This window comes from Macrobrachium nipponense, chromosome 41 (assembly GCF_015104395.2).
Source record: "Macrobrachium nipponense isolate FS-2020 chromosome 41, ASM1510439v2, whole genome shotgun sequence".
NCBI classification, from domain to species: Eukaryota; Metazoa; Arthropoda; class Malacostraca; order Decapoda; family Palaemonidae; genus Macrobrachium; species Macrobrachium nipponense.
This window is the reverse complement of record NC_061102.1, coordinates 56,525,733-56,544,881: the sequence shown is the minus strand read 5'-3', so window position 1 is coordinate 56,544,881 and position 19,149 is coordinate 56,525,733. Positions and strand designations below refer to the sequence as shown.

Here is a 19,149-nt window from a genome sequence, read left to right as displayed (position 1 = left end):
ATGAACAATAGCTTTCAAGTTACTATATAGCAGAAAATAATAAAGAAACAACAAATAATTGCTAACTCAAAGGACAAATGACCATATACACATGGGGAAACAACAACCAATGAAAATACGTCAGCATTTACCTCTTTATAAGACATCAACAGATTAAAATAGTGTGCATTAAAAATTTTACAAGACATAATTATACTGCAGCATTAACTCAGAATGTGACAATGAACTTTAAAAGCTGAAATAAACAATTCAATGAAAAAGTAAACCGATAGGAGTAAAATGGATATAAAGTGGGATCTGTCTTTAAACTTCCATATTAATGAGTAAACAAAGTCACAGCTCAAGAAAACTAATCTACACAAAAAATTAACAATCATATTACAATGCAAATAATTTAATGAAAAGCACTTACTGCAAGTCCTTAGAAGGGACATCCTTGATTTTCCTATCTTCACCAATGACAAGAACTTCATATAAGAGGGGAAGCATTCCTTTCTTTTTTGCAGGGGAGTCATCCTTTGGTTTAGTGCTGCCTGAAGGACTACCCTCCTCTGTGGAAGTAGAGCCATTACTAGTTCCATTGAGGGAGGCTCCGTCACGGTTGCTGTTAGAACATCCATTGGTTAGAGGAGTCGAAAGAGAACTGGACAACTGACTGTCCATAGCCTTAGGTTTTTCTGGGCTGGAATCTCTCTGCTTCTCAGAGCTGGATTCATTTACCTCAAGCAAAACTGGAGCTTCCCTAGACGAGACCACACGAACCTGTGTCCTGCAGACGAGATACGTGCATCTTAGAAAAAATGCTCAAGATAAAATACTTCTACATGCTTGTGTAAAGTTCTTGCCCCTAGGCATTTTACAAAAATTCTACCTTAAATATAAATAACATTCATGCAGACAAAAACTTGACAGCACATGCCTCTTACAAGTAATTAACATTTTCTCATTTCTGGTTATAAAAGGAATAAACATGAATAAATTTAAGATCTTTGGAAGGCAATTCTAGTGTTTTCCAAATAAACTAGAGCTAAAACCACATTACACATAAAAACCAAGAAAGTAACCTAATATAAATTTAAAACAAAAACAAAAGATACTTACGGTGGGTTCAAATAAGTTAGTTCTTCCCCTTCATGATATTTTGATAAACACAGTGCAGCTGTAGTTTCAACAAGTTGGTCCAAAGGTTGGGTGCCTGAAATAAACAGATGAGCATATGTACAGCAATAAGAGAACAGCCCTCTTATAAGTTATCAGGCTTCGGGTAGTTACATTTAGTCTGTGAGTAATCAGTTACAATATCCAAACATTACCCGACCACAAAAACACACACAATGCTTTAAAATGTAAAAATGCTTATATTTTGCTTCTGTACAAGCAGTAATTGTTGATACACAATAATAAATTCCAGAAAGTCACGTACCATACGTCTTGTCTGAAGAGTATCAAAGCTATTAAATGACTTATTGGTTCAAATGACTGCTACAGCAACACTGGCACAAAACAAAATCTATACATATATTAAACTTACTGTGATGGATGCAATGCAGAATTGGAGACCATAATGGAGCTGGAAAAGACGATGATAACATGACTCGAACTTTTGACTCGCTTGTCCAGGCTTCTTGATGAGTTAGGCCAGATTTCCCGCTACACTGGCAAGTCCAAATGCTTTGGCTGTAGAGAGCAAGCCTGTCTTCATAGTCACTGGAAATCAAATTATTACTATTATTACTGTATTGTTGTTAAGCAATTAAACAGACCACTGAATAACATTTCATATGGCTAGTCTACAGGTAGGTTCCTAAAGCATGAAAAATGTAACAATATGACAAAATTGAACAAGAGGAGAAAACACCAAATAGAGTATGGATGATATTTGTTGATGACATTGAGATATGCACTTAGGGGTAGAAGGGATACATACATACGTACATATATATATATATATATATATATATATATATATATATATATATATATATATATATATATATATATATATATATATATACACACAGTAGTGGTACCTTGACATACGAAAGGCTCAACTTACAAAAAACTCGAGATACGAAAGCAAATACGAAAAATTTTACAGCTCTACATACAAAAAGTTTTCAAGATACGAAAGGTTGTTGCTGTAAAGTCCCGAGATTCGCCCGGACCACCGAGAACAATTCTAAAACTCCCGCTCCGCCAACTGAGTAAACTCGCCACCATCCTCCCGCTCTCCCATTGGTTCCTGATGCTAGTCACCCCATAAGGTCCTGCTCTCCTATTGGTCAGCATCTACCCCTTGTGCCTAAAGTATTCTATTGGTAAAAGGATGCTGTAAATTGAAAAACTTATTCATGCAATACATTTAAAAAAAAAAAAAAAATATTATGTAAAGATAGAATAAAGAATAGAAATGAATGGTTATTATACTGTTTGGTAGTTTCAGTAGTTGAAGAGAGATAATGAAAATTTATGTCTTACTGTAAACTAGGAAAAGTGATTGCTTGGCGATCGTTCGATACTCGTAAGTGCTGGATGTAAACAGAAGTTTGGAAGCTTTTTTTTTGTTTGTTTATTATAGTTAATGGTTACTTAATAATTATTTGAAATGAGTACATGCAATACATTTAATAAAAAAAATTGTGAATTAGATATCATAAAATATAAAATAAATCAGACTGCCAACAAATAGGTATTTTTTAGAATTCTTCTACTGTTTTATTATTACGTTACGTATACGTATGTTTCATTATAGCTGTCAGTAACTCGGTATCTCCATTAGGTAAAGATAGAATAAAGAATAGAAATGAATGGTTATTATACTGTTTGGTAGTTTCATTAGTTGAATAGATACACTAATGAAAATTTATGGCTTACTGTGTGCTAGGAAAAACGATTGCTTGGCGTTCGTTCGATACTCGTAAGACGGGTAAGAGCTGAATGTAAACAATCGATTGGAAGGTTTTTTTTTTGTTTGTTTGTGTATTATAGTTAATGATTAATTAATAATTATTTGAAAAGAGTACATACTGATTATTTATACATTTTATTGGCATATTCTAAGCTTTTAGGTTCTTAGATTTAGATGTCAGAATCATAGACTAGGCTACAGTAGCAACCGCTAACATAGGCTAGGCTTATTGCTAAGGGACATACGCTAAAGTCCTAATATATGCAATAAAAATGGGGTTGAATATTACATGCAATTGAATATTACTCAAGTATGTACAGTATTTTGCCTTTTTGGAGTCATATTTCTTACGTCGGATCGGCGTCGTAACCCTAGAACATGTGTTTTAGGCCTGGAAATGATATTGTCATGTTACAATAAAGTTTTATACATACTTACCTGACAGATATATACTTAGCTATAGACTCCGTCGTCTCCGACAGAATTTCAAATTTCGCGGCACACGCTACCGGTAGGTCAGGTGATCTACCGCCCTGCCCTGGGTGGCAGGACTAGGAACCATTCCCGTTTTCTAATCAGAATTCTTCTCTTCCACCTGTCTCCTGCGGGGAGGCTGGGTGGGCCATTAATCGTATATATCTGTCAGGTAAGTATGTATAAAACTTTATTGTAACATGACAATATCATTTTTATACATTCAACTTCCCTGCCAGATATATACTTAGCTGATTAGCACCCATTGGTGGTGGGTAAGAGACAGCTAACTACTGAAATAGACAGGTAAACAACATATGTTGTAGGTATTAATAAACCTTGGTTCCTACCTTATTAGGCTGAAGACTTCGCGGCTACTGCCTTGGAGTCTGCTTAGCCTCAAGAGCCTCAGCGAGATATTGATCTATGGCTAAGAGTTCTTGTGGGTCTGCCAATGGGGTCTTATCCACTTACTCGGCAGAGCCTAAAGGCCTTTGTCATTGGGTGCTATTCCACTAACATGACAATACACCTTGTTCAAGGAGCACAACACCGATCCCGATCACCTGATCCTAACATCCATGTTAGTTCTAAGATTGCAAGGAGTTATCCCCGAACTCCTTGCAAACAACCAAAAACTCGAAACATAATTACACGTTCATTTATACAGAATATACAAAAAAAAAAAAAAAATTTTGTACTCCCCGACTAGCCATACATACCCTTGATCCCCTACCAGCAATGACACTATGCACCCGTGCGACATCCGTGAGCTTGCTAATAGAAAACCAAGCACATATCTGACAAGAGGGTTTATGTACGATAAAATCAAAATATTTTAAGGATCAGTCTTTGCTCCAAGACCCAGCACTGTATCTGCTGATACAAATGGACCTAGAGAGAAGCACTTCTCATAAGTCACTCTCACATCCTTCAGGTAATGAGATGCAAACACTGAATTGCACCTCCAATAAGTAGTCTCAATGATATTTTTAAGAGACATATTCTTTTGGAACGCCAAGGACATTGCTACTGCTCTCACCTCATGGGTCTTAACCTTTAGAAGACCGAAGGATTCCTCCGAGCAGTTCTTGTGTGCGTCCGTAATTACGCTTCTCACAAAGAAGGCCAAGGCGTTTTTGGACATGAGTCTTTTGGGGTTCTTCACAGCACACCAAAGACCTTGTTGACAAGCTCCCATCTGTCTCTTCCTCTCTAAATAAAATTTAAGAGCTCTCACTGGACAGAGAGACCTCTCTGTCTCTCTGCCTACGAGGTTAGATAGACCTTTTACTTCAAAGCTTCTGGGCCAAGGTTTTGACGGGTTTTCGTTCTTCGCCAGAAACATTGTCTGGAACGAGCAGATAGCAGCATCTCCTTTGAACCCCACTGTGGAATCCAGAGCGTGCAATTCGCTCGTCCTCTTGGCTGTAGCGAGAGACAACAGGAATAAGCATTTCCTAGTGACGTCGCGGAAGGAAGCCAGATGTAAAGGCTCGAATTTATCCGAGGAAAGGAATTTCAGGACCACGTCCAGATTCCAACTAGGTGTTCTAGGAGTTGCTGCTTTTGAAGTTTCAAAGGATCTAATTAAATCGTGTAGATCTTTGTTGTCTGCAATTTCTAGCCCTCGATTTCTAAATACTGAAGACAGCATGCTTCTGTATCCCTTTATTGTTGAGACAGATAGGTGTGATTCCTCTCTCAGAAAGAGGAGGAAATCGGCAATATTCACTATAGAGGTACTGGAGGAGGACAGCTTCTGACTCTTACACCACCTCCTAAAGACTTCCCACTTCGATTGGTATACTCTTCTCGTCGAAGCTCTGCGGGCTCGAGCGATAGAGCCCGCAGCCTTGCGAGAAAAGCCCCTCGCTCTGACAAGTCTTTCGATAGTCGAAAGGCAGTCAGAGCGAGACCTGGGAGGGTTGTGATGAAACCTCTCGAAGTGGGGTTGTCTGAGTAGATCTGGTCTGTTTGGAAGAGATCTGGGGAAGTTCACTATCCACTCCAGTACCTCCGTGAACCATTCTTGGGTTGGCCAAAATGGGGCTATTAGTGTCAACTTCGTGCTCTTTGAAGTTACGAACTTCCTGAGCACTTCCCCCAGGATCTTGAACGGGGGAAAGGCGTAGGCGTCCACACCCGACCAATCCAGGAGAAACGCATCTATTGCGAAGGCTCTCGGATCTTCTACTAGAGAGCAAAAGATCTCTACTCTTTTGGAGAGGAACGTCGCAAACAGGTCTATGTGAGGTCTCCCCCACAGGGACCAAAGACTTCGACACACTTCTTCGTGTAGAGTCCATTCTGTGGGAAGGACCTGATTCCTCCTGCTCAGTCTGTCCGCTCTCACATTCTTTATCCCTTGCACAAATCTTGTGAGGAGAGTTATGCCTCTTTCTTCTTTCCAGGTTAACAGGTGTTTTGTTAACTGAAAGAGGGAGAAAGAGTGCGTGCCTCCTTGCTTGCGTATGTAAGCCAGAGCCGTGGTGTTGTCCGAGTTTATCTGTATCACCCCGCCTCTGACTATCTCTTCGAAGAACTTTAAGGCTAGGTGTATGGCCACTAGTTCCTTGCAATTGATGTGCCAGGACACCTGTTCCTTTGTCCAGGTGCCTGACACCTCCCTTGCTCCTAGCGTCGCTCCCCATCCCGACTCCGAAGCGTCGGAATATAACACTTGGTCTGGGTTCTGCAGGGCAAGCGATACGCCTTCGTTCTTTTGAAGAGGAAGGATCCACCACTTCAAGTGATCTTTTATCTCTTGTGGAAGCGGGAAGATGTCCGAGAGTTGTCCCGTCTTCCAACTCCACACCCCTTTCAGGAAAAACTGAAGAGGGCGAAGGTGAAGCCTCCCCAGAGAGAACTTTTCTAGTGAGGACAGGGTCCCTAAAAGGCTCAGATAATCCCTCGCTGAACTGCTCTTTCTCTCTAAGAAGCTCAAGATTTTCGACAAACCTCGAGTGATTCTTTCTCGCGAAGGAAATACTCGAAAACCCCGAGAATCCATCTGAATCCCCAGATAGACCAAGCTCTGGCTGGGGATCAGCTGCGACTTCTCGAGGTTCACGAGTAATCCCAGCGATTCTATCATGTTTCTTGTTACTGATAAGTCCTCCAAGCACTGAATCTCCGACTTGGCCCTGATCAGCCAGTCGTCTAAGTAGAGGGAGATGTTTATTCCCTCTAGGTGAAGCCATCTTGCCACATTCGCCATCAGGTTGGTGAATACCTGCGGAGCTGTAGACAGACCGAAGCACAGAGCCCTGAATTGAAAAATCTTGTCTCCTATTACAAACCGAAGATATTTCTTTGACAAATGGTGAATGGGAACGTGGAAACACGCATCTTGCAAGTCCAGAGAGACCATCCAATCTCCTGGACGAAGAGCCGACATTACTGAGGCGGACGTTTCCATACGGAACTTCTTTTTCTGAACAAAGCGATTCAGAGCGCTTACGTCCAGTACTGGTCTCCACCCCCCCGATGCCTTTGGTACTAGAAAAAGGCGATTGTAAAATCCCGGGTGAGTGTGGATCCTGCACAAGTTCGATGGCCTCCTTTTCCCACATTTGTTCCACCATTTGAAGGAGAGTCTTTCTCATTACAGGGTCTCTGTACCTCGCTGACAGTTCCCGAGGCGTAGATGTTAGGGGAGGACTGTCCTCGAAGGGGATTACGTATCCTTTCTTTAGGACCGAGACTGACCAAGGGTCGGCTCCCCTTTTTGCCCATACTCCTGCAAAGTTCAGGAGTCTGGCGCCCACTGGTGCTTGAAGGAGCAACAAGTCATTTAGTTTTCTTGAAAGGTCTGAAGGAAGACCTTCCTCTCTTGTCAGAGCTCTTCTTTCTGGCAGGGGACGACGACCGCTGCACCTCCACGAGGGCTGTCTGAGGAGGACGAGAGTCCTTCTTAATCGTCGACACTACAGGGCGTCCTTTCTTGGACATTTGTACCAGTAGGTCCTGTGTCGCCTTCTCAGTTAGCGAGCGAGATATATCCTTCACTAACTGAGAAGGAAACAGATGATCCGACAGAGGGGCAAACAATAAAGCAGTCCTCTGGCTCAGAGAAACCCCTTTTGATAATAGGGATCCATATACTGATCTCTTTTTCAGAAGACCAGCACCAAAAAGGGAAGCCACTTCTCCCGAACCGTCCTGTACTGCCTTGTCCATGCAAGACAGGACGCTATGGAGAATCTCTGGGTTTTTAAGAAACTCCGGATCTTTAGATTTGTTGGCCAGAACTCCGAGTGACCAATCCAGAAAATTGAACACCTCTAAAGTGACAAAAAGTCCCTTTAGAAAGTGGTTCAACTCCGAAATGCTCCACGTCGATCTGACTGATCCTAAAGAGTGACGTCTAGAGGCCTCCACTAAATTGGAAAAGTCCGCATCTGCCGAGGCAGGAAGAGAAAGACCCATAGTCTCTCCTGTCCCATACCAAATACCTCTCTTTCCATGGAGTTTGGAATGAGGCGTGCAGAATACAGTCTTTCCCAACTCTTTCTTCTTGTCCATCCAAGAATCTAAAGAATGGAGGGCCTTCTTCATAGAAATTGCAGGCTTCATTTTCAGAAAGGCCGAAGATTTTGCCGTAGCCGAGCTCGAAAAGAGAGAACGAGGAGAAGGAGGAGCCGCCGGACTAAGAGAGTCTCCAAACTCTTGTAGTAACAATGAGGCTAAGACCTTATAATTCGAGAGTCCCTCATTTGCAGGAGGTTCGTCATCAGACAAATCGTCCAAACCTCGATCAGACGAAGGAGAAAGCTCTCGTTTGGAGGGAGAGTCCTTCCCTCCTACGATCTGAAGGAGAGGAGCTTCTATTTGGAGAAGAGTCATAAATTCCAGGAATGAGTCTCCGACTCCTGCCTCCTGGCTCTTGACTCTTGCCTCCTGACTCCTGCCTCCTGACTCCGGACTCCGGACTCCGGACTCCTGACTCCTGACCTCCGACTCCGACTCCGGACTCCGGACTCCTGGCTCCTGACTCCGACTCCGGACTCCGGACTCCTGGCTCCGGACTCCTGCCTCCTGACTCCGGACTCCGGACTCCTGACTCCTGCCTCTTGACTCCTGCCTCCTGGCTCTTGCCTCCTGCCTCCTGCCTGGATGACTCCACACTCCTGGCGCTCTTGGCCTCCTGCCCCTGCCTCCTGGTGTGGACTACCTCACTCCTGGCTTTGGCTCATGCCTCCTGGGACTCTCACTCCTGGCCGGTGCCAGACGTCTGATCGGTTTCATCCACATTCGTACAGGAAGCCTCACCTCGAGTAGGAGCATCGATCCTGGCGGCAGATACCTCCATACGTCTGGAGGATCTTTTGATAGAAAGGGAAGTCTTTCCTTCTAGGAGGCTCCTTTGAAAGGACTCCTACAAAAGACGAAATCTGCTCTTGCATAGCCATCATGAACCTCTTCGTAACCTCCTCTTTATCCTCTTCGGGAGGAGGGAAGGCGGAGGGGAGGAGTCCATAGCCTCCACCTCCTGACTCCTTCTAACTCTGGTTGACAGAATGGCTCTTCTTGCCTTCTTAACTCCCGAAGGAGACTCCTCAGGGAAGTTTTCTGGGCTCGAGTCAATCGTCGGAGCCTTCCAACTCCTCTTGAGTGGTCGAGAGCGATCTGAATCCCTCCAATCACGTCTCGGAGATGAAGATCCCGACGAAGAAAAACACTCACGCAGGACGCTTTTGCAATAGCGATCCCTGGCAGTCTGGGGTGTCACAGAAACCGCCGAAGGGACACCTGATCGGTGGGGATTCTCCACAACCTCCTTTTGGTTTTCGACATTCCTTCTCCTCTGGGCATATGAGCTTGGAAGAGGTCTAGACCTAGGAGCGTTGCGGAGCCGACCAGATGCCCCCTCCACTACACTGGGGACACTCATATCACTGTCCACTGAAAAATCACTAGCCTTACCTTGCAGGGCAGCCATTTTGTTTTCCATCAACTTGAAGGCTGCTTTTAGATCCGCAAGTTCTTTCGCTGAATCTACAGGTTTTGCAATAGGAGAAGGGGCTGCAATGGAAGGAGAAGTAGCAATACTTACCCTTGGGGAAGATCCCAAGCTAGGAATTAGTTCATTAGATCTAGAACTACTTAAACTTCTATAAGAAGCCTTCCTCACTCTTTCTCTCTCTAACTTTTTCAAATAATTAGTTAGATTCTTCCATTCATTCTCACTCAAATTCTCACATTCCTTGCAAGTATTAGTGAAAGAACATTCATACTCCCTGCAACCCTTGCATACAGTGTGAGGGTCTACCGAAGCTTCGGCAACCTCACCTTACAGCCTACATTCACACAACGTCTCACAACCATTCCAGTGTCAGACATTTTTAAAGAAAAATCCAAAATCAAGTCCACAAAACAGTCCACAAAAGCGTATGCCAATCCAACAATCCAGATACGTCACCAAAAGTCGGTCAAGAAGATCAATTGCCGGTGAAAAAAGAAAAACCAATCGAGAGGAAGCAACAACAATGTTGATGGTCCGGGCGACAGAAGAATTCTGATTAGAAAACGGGAATGGTTTCTAGTCCTGCCACCCAGGGCAGGGCGGTAGATCACCTGACCTACCGGTAGCGTGTGCCGCGAAATTTGAAATTCTGTCGGAGACGACGGAGTCTATAGCTAAGTATATATCTGGCAGGGAAGTTGAATGTATAAAAATATAATTTACTGGGGTGTTTTTGGAGGGCTTGGATCGGATTAGCCATTTTACATGTAAAATATGGTCCAAGATACGAAAACTTCATGATACGAAGGCCGCCTCGGAACAGATTAATTTCGTATCTCGAGTACTACTGTGTGTATATATATACATATATATATATATATATATACATATATATATATATATACATATATGTATATATTATATAAAGTGGGTCACGGAAGGGGCACTGAATTATGGCAAAATCAACTTGGAATTTATAATTGTGTTGACACACAATTATAAATTCCAGAAAGTCAAGTACCATATGTCTTCTATGTTGCTCAACTGCATCCGCACAACCAGAGTGAATAGTTTGTGGTGTCTGTAGGCAGAAAGGTCTTTTAATATAGAAAAAGACCCAGCATTTAATCCATCTCATGTTCAACTTAAGCTCAACCATGAACAGTGAAACTGGGAAGGCCAAGGAATAACAGCCAGAGGGTAAATGAATCTCCAAACCCTGAGACCTAGAAATGAGTGTATGGTTCCTTTCATTTGCTGAAGAGACCTGTGGGATTCCTCAAGGACACAGGATCAGAAGGGGATGTACCAAGCTCTCCTTACACTAGGATGATGCTTATGAGGAAGCAGTTGGCACTTTGACCTTACAAAGCATCAGTGACATAGCAAACATCAAGCTCCAGTTTGTTCTATGCATAAATCCTACAAGAAAAATAGAGAGGAACCTTCCCAATGAGAAGGGCAACTAAAATGCTTACACCTAACTGAAGGAATGACAGACTGCCAGAATGGAGTCAAAGCAAAATAGGAGACTATAGAAGTCACCCCTCCTTAAAATTAATTGAGGGCTTGAGTGTACCTGTGTTTAGTCATCAGTTTCTCACAGAGAGAGAGAGAGAGAGAGAGAGAGAGAGAGAGAGAGAGAGAGAGAGAGAGAGAGAGAGAGAGAGAGAGAGAGAGACCTGTTACACAGAAAAAATGCAATGACAGCAGTACTCCAAAAGTCCTAGTGCTACATGGAATCAGTACCAGTCACAGAAGAGACAGAGATGAAGGTGGAGCTGTAACTCTGCCTTCAATTCCCACATAATTTTAAGGGAATGACCAGAGCAAAGACCTGGTAATGAAGTCCCAAAAAGAAAGTAGGTCATGTGCCTTCCATGAACCTGACTATTGATGAACTGGTAAGCAAAAAGAGGCAAGAACTTTAGAAATAAAGAATTGAAAACCCGAAAAATGGGGATGTCAGCTATGGAGAGAGTATGTATGTAACTCTCTATACTCTCAATGCTCCTCCCCTTCTTTCCTTTTCTACTTCTGGGTGGAGGGCCATAAGGCAAGACGAGGGATTAAGCAGAAAGCCACAAATTCTCAGGGGGGAGAGGGGACCTTACTGCAGAAGATAGTAACACTGATCAACTAAATCATATCTTACTCTCTAAGGGATGTGATTCATGCAATCATATGGGACAAATGAATTTATCAAATAGTGGTATATTAAGGAAAGTCAGTGTTGGCAGACTTACCAAACCAATGCAAGCAGGGATTGGGACAAGGGAAACAAAGTGAAAGGAAATGTGTTTCTAACAACTGTTCCATGAAATCATATCTCCTCGGAAGCTCAGGCTTTAACATTCAGCAGAATAAGGCTTGAAAGCCTTTATTCCAATTACATAATCCCCTCCAAGAGATAATTAATGGCACTAGAAAACCCAATAAAGTTATCATCTTCTCATAAGAAGTCTTTTAGTGATAACACAAAGGGAAACAAGCAATCACTAAGTGAAGTACATACTAGCAGAGACAAACAAAAGAACAAGAGGAAGGCAGATTTCACTCAAAAGTTTGGGAAGTAGTGAACCGCTAGAGGGGTTTGACAGGCCAATATCAAAATATCTCTAGACTGGACCAAGTGTCACTTGATAAGGGATCATCAACATAACCCTTACAGACCAGGCTGAATTTACATTAATAATACCATAAGCATGACCATGAGGCAGTCTGTACAGTTGGCCAATTATATATATAATAAATAAGTAAAAAAAAAAAAAAAAAAAAAAAAAAAAAAATCAATGGAAAGAGGAAGATATGCAAATGGACATGGCATATATAAAAAAATGTTCTGTACCTTCCACAAGAAGTTTAAAGTGCAATTTCCAACCCTATGAAGGGCCTCTTTTACATGATACTTAGAAAATTTTCAAAGTAATTCGCATTTTCATAACATACCAGAAGGTCTTAACAGGGGTTTAGCTTGCACACAACTCATCGATCTGTGCTCCATTTTGTCTTTTGGCCAAGGTATCAGAATAGGGGGCTGAGGTTGGCCATAAATGTCAAGACCTTCAGGTTTGTATGTAAGAAAAAACACAAATTACTTTAAAAAATTGGCTCTTGTTCCAAAATATTAAATATAAACCTTCAGCCTTTACAGGAAGAGAGAGAGAGAGAGAGAGAGAGAGAGAGAGAGAGAGAGAGAGAGAGAGAGAGAGAGAGAGAGAAATCCTAAGAAAACCTTACTTTTAATGCATTCTTATTTCATTTTTCACAAAAAAAAAAAAAAAAACTTCAAATATTGATTATGATGCATTTTTGGTGTCATATTTCTTCTACCAGATGAGCGTTGTAAGCGTCGTAACCTCGGAAATAATTTCTGATGAATATAATTGAAAAGCGCCTTAACCTCGGAACATCTTAATCCGAACCTGTCGTAACCAGGGGACTGCCTGTATCTGCTGAACAGTCAGGTTCTTCTAGAATGCAAGGGACGGGGTGATATCCATAATTTTGTAATCTCTCGCCAATCAAACGCCTGTTTACCTTTGTCAGACAAAGAGCAAATGCGTTGCACCTTACGAAGCTCGAAAGAGGATGAGTTCTTGGGCACCTCGTACTTGGCTAAGTCAGTATACTAACGAAAAGGCATTGACACTCACGGCTGAGATACGGGTTCTCTTAAGGTAGTACCAGCAGCACTCTACAAGACAGAGTAACATTTTGTTCCAATCAAGACTACAAAGTCCTTTGGGAAGGTAACAAAAAGGACTCTAATCCAAAGGCAGGGACCTACAGATTCTGAGTTTCAATACAAATTCCGTGACTAACTCAAGTGTAACAGATCCCCTTCCCCTCAAGTACTTAGCATCGAAGGCCTTGAAGCCTGCCTACTCTCTTCACTGAAGTTATTTTCTTGGGTGGGTACAACTGTTTGAGATTTCTTAGAAGTAAAAAGATCTCTCATGGGGATGAAAGATCTATTTCCTTCAACCTTCGAAGGACTTGGCCAAGGGCAGCTCCATCTCCCTTATTGGCTGAGACAGAAGCTTCTCATGGTGAAGAGTGACAAAGTCTGCTACCTGCTAAATAGAAGCCCTGATGAGAGATACCTCGTTGACTACACCAACAACAGAAGACGGTTCACAAGTATTCAAGACATCTCCTTGTATTGCAGTGAGAAACAACCCTCTCACTTGCAGGAGTTGGTGGAAAATCTCCAGGTGACAAGTGCCATCACCTCCACGCCCCTTGTTTTTTAAAAGAGCCAGCTGCACAACCCACAGTCCAGCACAAATGAGCCATACTGCAGTAACTTCTGTCAATCTGGCTGCAGAAAGATCATGACTGGGACTACACATTACTCGGAGTCTTCTGCAATGCCTCGGTGCCAAAACTCCATCCCAACCACCAGACTCTGGCAACTTAGCTTGTCTGCCAGCCCATTCCGAGATACCAGAATGTACCTAGCTGACTGTGCTACTGCCCACTCGTTACCTGCACCGTCAACCTTTGTGGCTGGAAGGATTGAGGAACAACCGCCCAGAGGATGTTGTGCAATCAAAAGTTCAGAACCTCTTCTTTTAGTATTTCCCTTTATCTTACGTCCTAACGAGCACCATATTCTTTGGATGCTTAAATTTCAAGTCAATGGCTCTGTGGGCTTGTTCCATAAGCATAGTGTTCAACTTCTGAATAATATAATAATAATAATAATGTGGTTCAGCATTGTAAAAGACTGTGGGCTGGCCACTTAACTTCATTTGTAAACCTCACCTCGCAAGCCAAGCAATCATGATCACAAAGTAGGGGGAGAGAAGGCACTCCAGGAAGATGGAGCCAAAAAGAATAGATGAAAGGTATACATGGGGTAATCACCATTCACAGAAACCTGTTAACATCTTACAGCTTTCCCCAACTACTGGTAAACCTTTCCAAAGTGAAGATCAGCTAGCACACTACTAACACCAACGCAGATGAAAACTAGTTCGCCTATACTAACAGCAAATACATAAACTGACAAACACCTTCCTACATCCTTCACATCTTTTATTGCTCACTTCTTGTTCAAACACAAACACCATATCACCTTAAAGATCAGTTAGGGAACAGCAGGATGTCCTAACTTACCAAACTGAGAGGAGATTCCCCTCCCTTCCACCACCTCTAATCAACCACCTGGATATCGAGTATCAATAACCATTCCAGCTCACACTAAGAAACATGCCTTCATACAGGTAATGATCTGTACTTCTATAAGACTAAGATTTTATATAGTATATATATAATATAGTCCCAGGTTCACAGCGGCATTGGTTAACGGCACTTGTCTAACGACACTGTTAACTGGATTTTCGGCACCAATCTAGTTAATAGTGATGCCAATATCTGATTAATGGTGCCATTAAGAGGGTTATCAGGGCTGTTAACGCTGATTTTTGGTTAGCGGCGTCAGCCAGGAACAGAAACCGTCCCCCCCCATTAACTGGGGCTGCCAGTACACCTTAATTTGGTTAAATTGAGAGATGCCCGATTCTGCAATTCCCTTTCTCATTTGTACTGAAGTAAAACCTATATCAATGCACAGCTAAACATAAGCAATGTTGCACAATTTGCTCTAAAAAAATGTTATTGTTATAATACAATTAAGTTTGTTCATACTTACCTGGCAGATATATATATATAGCTGTATTCTCCGAAGTCCGACAGAATTTCAAAATTCGCGGCACACGCAGTGGGCGGCCAGGTGGTAGTACCCATTCCCGCCGCTGGGAGGCGGATATCAGGAACGATTCCCATTTTCTATTCATATTTTATCAGTGCCACTGTCTCCTGAGGGGAGGTGGGTGGGCACTTTAATTATATATATCTGCCAGGTAAGTATGACAACTTAATTGTATTATAACAATAACATTTTGTTCATGAAACTTACCTGACAGAATATATATAATATAGCTGAATCCCACCTTCGGATGGTGAGAGACAGAATAGGATTTTGGGAAACTAAATTAAGTAGACGATATACATCTTGGTTCCTCACTGTTAGCATAGCCGACTTCGTGATTACTGTCACCAAAGTCTGCTTCTGCGTTACTAGAGTTGCCAGCGAGGTAGAGACCTGTAATGCTGGTGCGCTCTAGATGATCTGTCAACGGGGGCGTGACCACAATGTGACTAGACCATATGACCATACTTCTGAGGGCAACGAAGCTAAAACCACCACCTGACCTAACCTATCCAAGTTAGTTCCATAACTTCTAGGCTAAAGAAAAGGAACGCGCCTCAAGCGACCAACCCTTCAAAGTTAAAAGCATACCTATCCCTTTTCTATAGGATAGGATTCGTGTTGCTTGCTGCCCCCAATAATATATCTACGGATATGTATGGTCCTAGCGACTTACAGATCTGAAATGTCGTCTTCACATCCCGTCGGGAGTGTGAAGCGAACACAGAGTTGCTTCGCTAAAGCGTGGCACTCAGGATGTTACTGAGTCATGCTCTGTTGAAATGCTTCCGAGGCCGCGCCCTCACCTCTTGAGCATTCATATTAAGAAAAAATCTCAAATCTTTATGCAAACATAATGAATGAGACTTCTTAAAAGAACTCCTTGACTATAATGCCAGGGTGTTCTTGGACAGAACCAGTCTGATCTTTTACGGAACACCGCCAAGATTGTCCGTTGACCTCGACTTTCTATAGTTTTATCAAGATAAAACTTGAGAGACCCGACAGGGCACAGGACTCTCTAATGCCCTTGCCCAATAATTTGTGCCATACCCTTGGTCTCCAAGCCTTCGGGTCAAGGGTTAGACAGGTTTTCGTTTTTATCAAGAACGGAAGGCTTAGAGGACAGACCGCATTATGTCCTTTAAAGCTAAAACCTCTGATGATGGCTAAAACCCCACTAACCCTCTTTGCCGTGGCTAGAGCGGTTAGAATGTTAGCCTTTCTGGTCACGTGTATTAAGTTCGCAGAAAGGATAGGTTCGAAATGCTTTTGGCATCAGAAACTCAGACTACGTCTAAGTTCCATGCCAGAACCTGCGATCCAGAGAATTTCAAGATCTCCCCAGACCTCAAAGATCGTGAAGCTTTGTTGTTTGACAGAACCGAATCTCTGAGCCTAGAGGCCGTCAACAACATATTTGCATATTCTACAATAGTTAGGACTTCTAGCTATCTCATACTTCATACGGAAAGATAGAACCATAAAGAAATTCACAGAGTCGAGGTGGAGGAACAGTCATTTCCCTTCACTATCTCCAGAAACGGCCCCCCTCCGATTGAACACTGAAAATAGGCAGCACTGCTTTGCCTTGGCCAAGAGACTGCCATTAATCTTGAAGATCTTATCGCTTCTCGATAGTCTGAACGCCTTCAGACTCAGAGAGGAGAGATATTAGATACTTCACTAAGTGACGATGTTAGATTACACGATTCTCTCGGGAAAGGGTCTTTGGACAATTCTCTGAATTACCTGACCTCTGTGAATCCAACCTCTTAGAGGCCAACATGTGGAGACTAAAGCTAATCCTCTAGGATCATGAATAAGGGAACAACTTAAGAGGAAGCTCCTTCATCTTCAATATTACGAAAAACTTAACGAAAGGACGCCCTCAGTCTCTCCTCAACTTTCGACATACTTCTAAGTGAGGATTACTCAGACGTCAGTAGTTGTTGCCTTCGATCGAGAAGACGCGCACGGACGTGCACTAGTTTAACGAACCTCTTGAGGATCGTTACGTTTCTGCCCAAACCATAACCAACTCTCTCTTCTTGAGCTATGAGAGAGCTGAGAAATTATCAGAGATGATTTGGGCCACTCGATCCAAACTCACCCTTCGAGGAACTGGAGAGCCGACCAGTTTGGCTTCCAATTCTTTCAGACAATGTGCCAGAACATCTGTTCCTCTGTTCGGATGTCTGGCACCCTCTCGCTATCACCCGAGGTGATCCTCAAGCCGTTGAGAGAAAATTAGAATTATTACTAGATCTTTGATGTTATTCCAATTTCTTCGTGAGGAAAAAATGTAGAGGTCTGAATTGCTGTTTATTCAGGAAAAACAAGCTTCTCCAGCGAGGAAAATGGTCCCCAGCAAACTCATCCATTCCCTCACTCAGCCTGCTTCCTTCCCTAAATAAGGCTGCGCTTTGCATAAGCAGGAGAGCATTATTATAGTGCTATGCCGCGGTAGTTATTCGTACAGAATGCTGTTACCGTGCGGTAAAACAAGTATAAGAGATATCTTGTTGAAATTATCTAAGTAAACGGAAGGCGTGGTTCATTCAAGATTACTAGAAATTTCCTCAAACCCGAGGCTAAAATCCATGATTGTAGGGCAGAGAGACGGCTTATTCAGCCATTCCGCAAGGGAGAGAGACGTAACAAACCGCGCATGTCACCGAGCTAGCCGGTACTGCGTAGATCACAGTAACAGCAGCCTTGTTCATCGTCTCGCACTATCTGCCTGAGTTGCCAGCTACTCCTTTTACGAAGGGATAGGTATGAAATTATCGAGCAAAAAGGAAACTCTCAAGCAGGCATATTTAAACGAAACAAAATTCGCTAAATACAGAAGCTGAGTTGGTGTTGTCGTAACAATACCTGAAGAGTTGTTCTTAGCCCGAAAACTCTTGGAAGGTTGAAGGGAGTGACAATTAATACATTAGAACAACAGTTCTTTCGGCTTCTATCCGCAGAGGTAAATACGATATGCGTATATGACTTGACCCATGCGTTAGCAAAATGACGCAAAATGAAAACTACGTAATTATTGTAGTAATTTGAACATCGAATTCTCTACTACATCTTTCCTCGACGAGGAAGAGAGAAAAGAAAGGAAAACGACTGTCCACGTTCTAATGAATGAGACTTTTTTAAAAGAACTCCTTGATTCTTTGCCAAGACTCTTGCCAAGAAAAGGGAGTAATATTCGAATAGAGATCATCAAGAGAGAACCGAGGATCGAAAAGGACCGTTCAATGTTCTTATGATATTGGACATAAGACTTCCTGGATCTAGTCTACAAGTCTTTTTTCTTACTCCCGGATGAGCCTCTGAAAATGAATGAGAGCTCTTCCGAAATTTGTTAATGAGTTTATCCGCTTAACGATAAAAACGTTAAAATCTATGTCAAAGAGAACTACCCCATTTATATGAGGGGTTCCCCCACTAAAATGACAAAACGTTTAGTATCTTGACAATGGGAAAAATGTCCTTACTTGACAAACACATTGGCAGTTTTTGCTATAGGGGAAAACCCTTTAACATGACCGAAAGTCACCCAGGAATCCGAGTATATAATCTTCCCGATTCTCAGAGAAATTGATGAAGAGGCAAGAGGGATCGAAGAAAAAATTCGGGTATGTCTCTCCGCTAACTCCGAATCCTTCTTTAAAAATTTCTGTAAAGGAATGTCCTGTGGAGAGTCTTGAAAACACCTCCTCTTCACGAGCGTTTAGAAAGCGTCAAGCGTCCTAAGAAACGTCCTGAACAGCAAATAAGACGCTGTCTACAAGTCTTTCTCTCGCAAAGCGTCCTGTCGAGCTTCCACCGAAGCGTCCTGGCGAATGTCCACAAAAGCGTCCTCATAAGCGCTGAAGCATGCAAGGCCCGCCAAGAGGCGTCCTGGCGAGCGGACCTTGCCAAACATCTCAATGTTATGACGAACCGCGTTTTGCGGATGACGTTGAATATTTTCAAGGGACATCCTCATGCGAGTCTCCATGGAGAGCCGCACGCTGCTCCTGAAGTGTGTGAACACTAAAGGAAGACGTACGGCTTTCGTCTTCAAGACGGGCCTTA

The 19,149-nt window shown here is 42.6% G+C and overlaps 1 protein-coding gene across 3 annotated transcripts in view; it reads right to left on the bottom strand.

Moving 5' to 3' along the window:
- LOC135212778 (tyrosine-protein kinase BAZ1B-like) overlaps nucleotides 1-19,149 on the bottom strand; it is a 245,752-nt gene that overhangs the window by 213,443 nt on the left and 13,160 nt on the right. For all 3 annotated transcript variants that reach the window (XR_010313993.1, XM_064246550.1, XM_064246551.1), the window contains exons 2-4: nucleotides 1,532-1,707; nucleotides 1,102-1,195; nucleotides 413-769 (exon numbers count right to left, since the gene is read on the bottom strand). Coding sequence is in view for 2 of the 3 variants with exons in the window: in XM_064246550.1 (XP_064102620.1) it covers nucleotides 413-769; nucleotides 1,102-1,195; nucleotides 1,532-1,707 (627 nt within the window). In the remaining variant the exon portion in view is untranslated. The remainder of the gene's footprint in view (nucleotides 1-412; nucleotides 770-1,101; nucleotides 1,196-1,531; nucleotides 1,708-19,149) is intronic.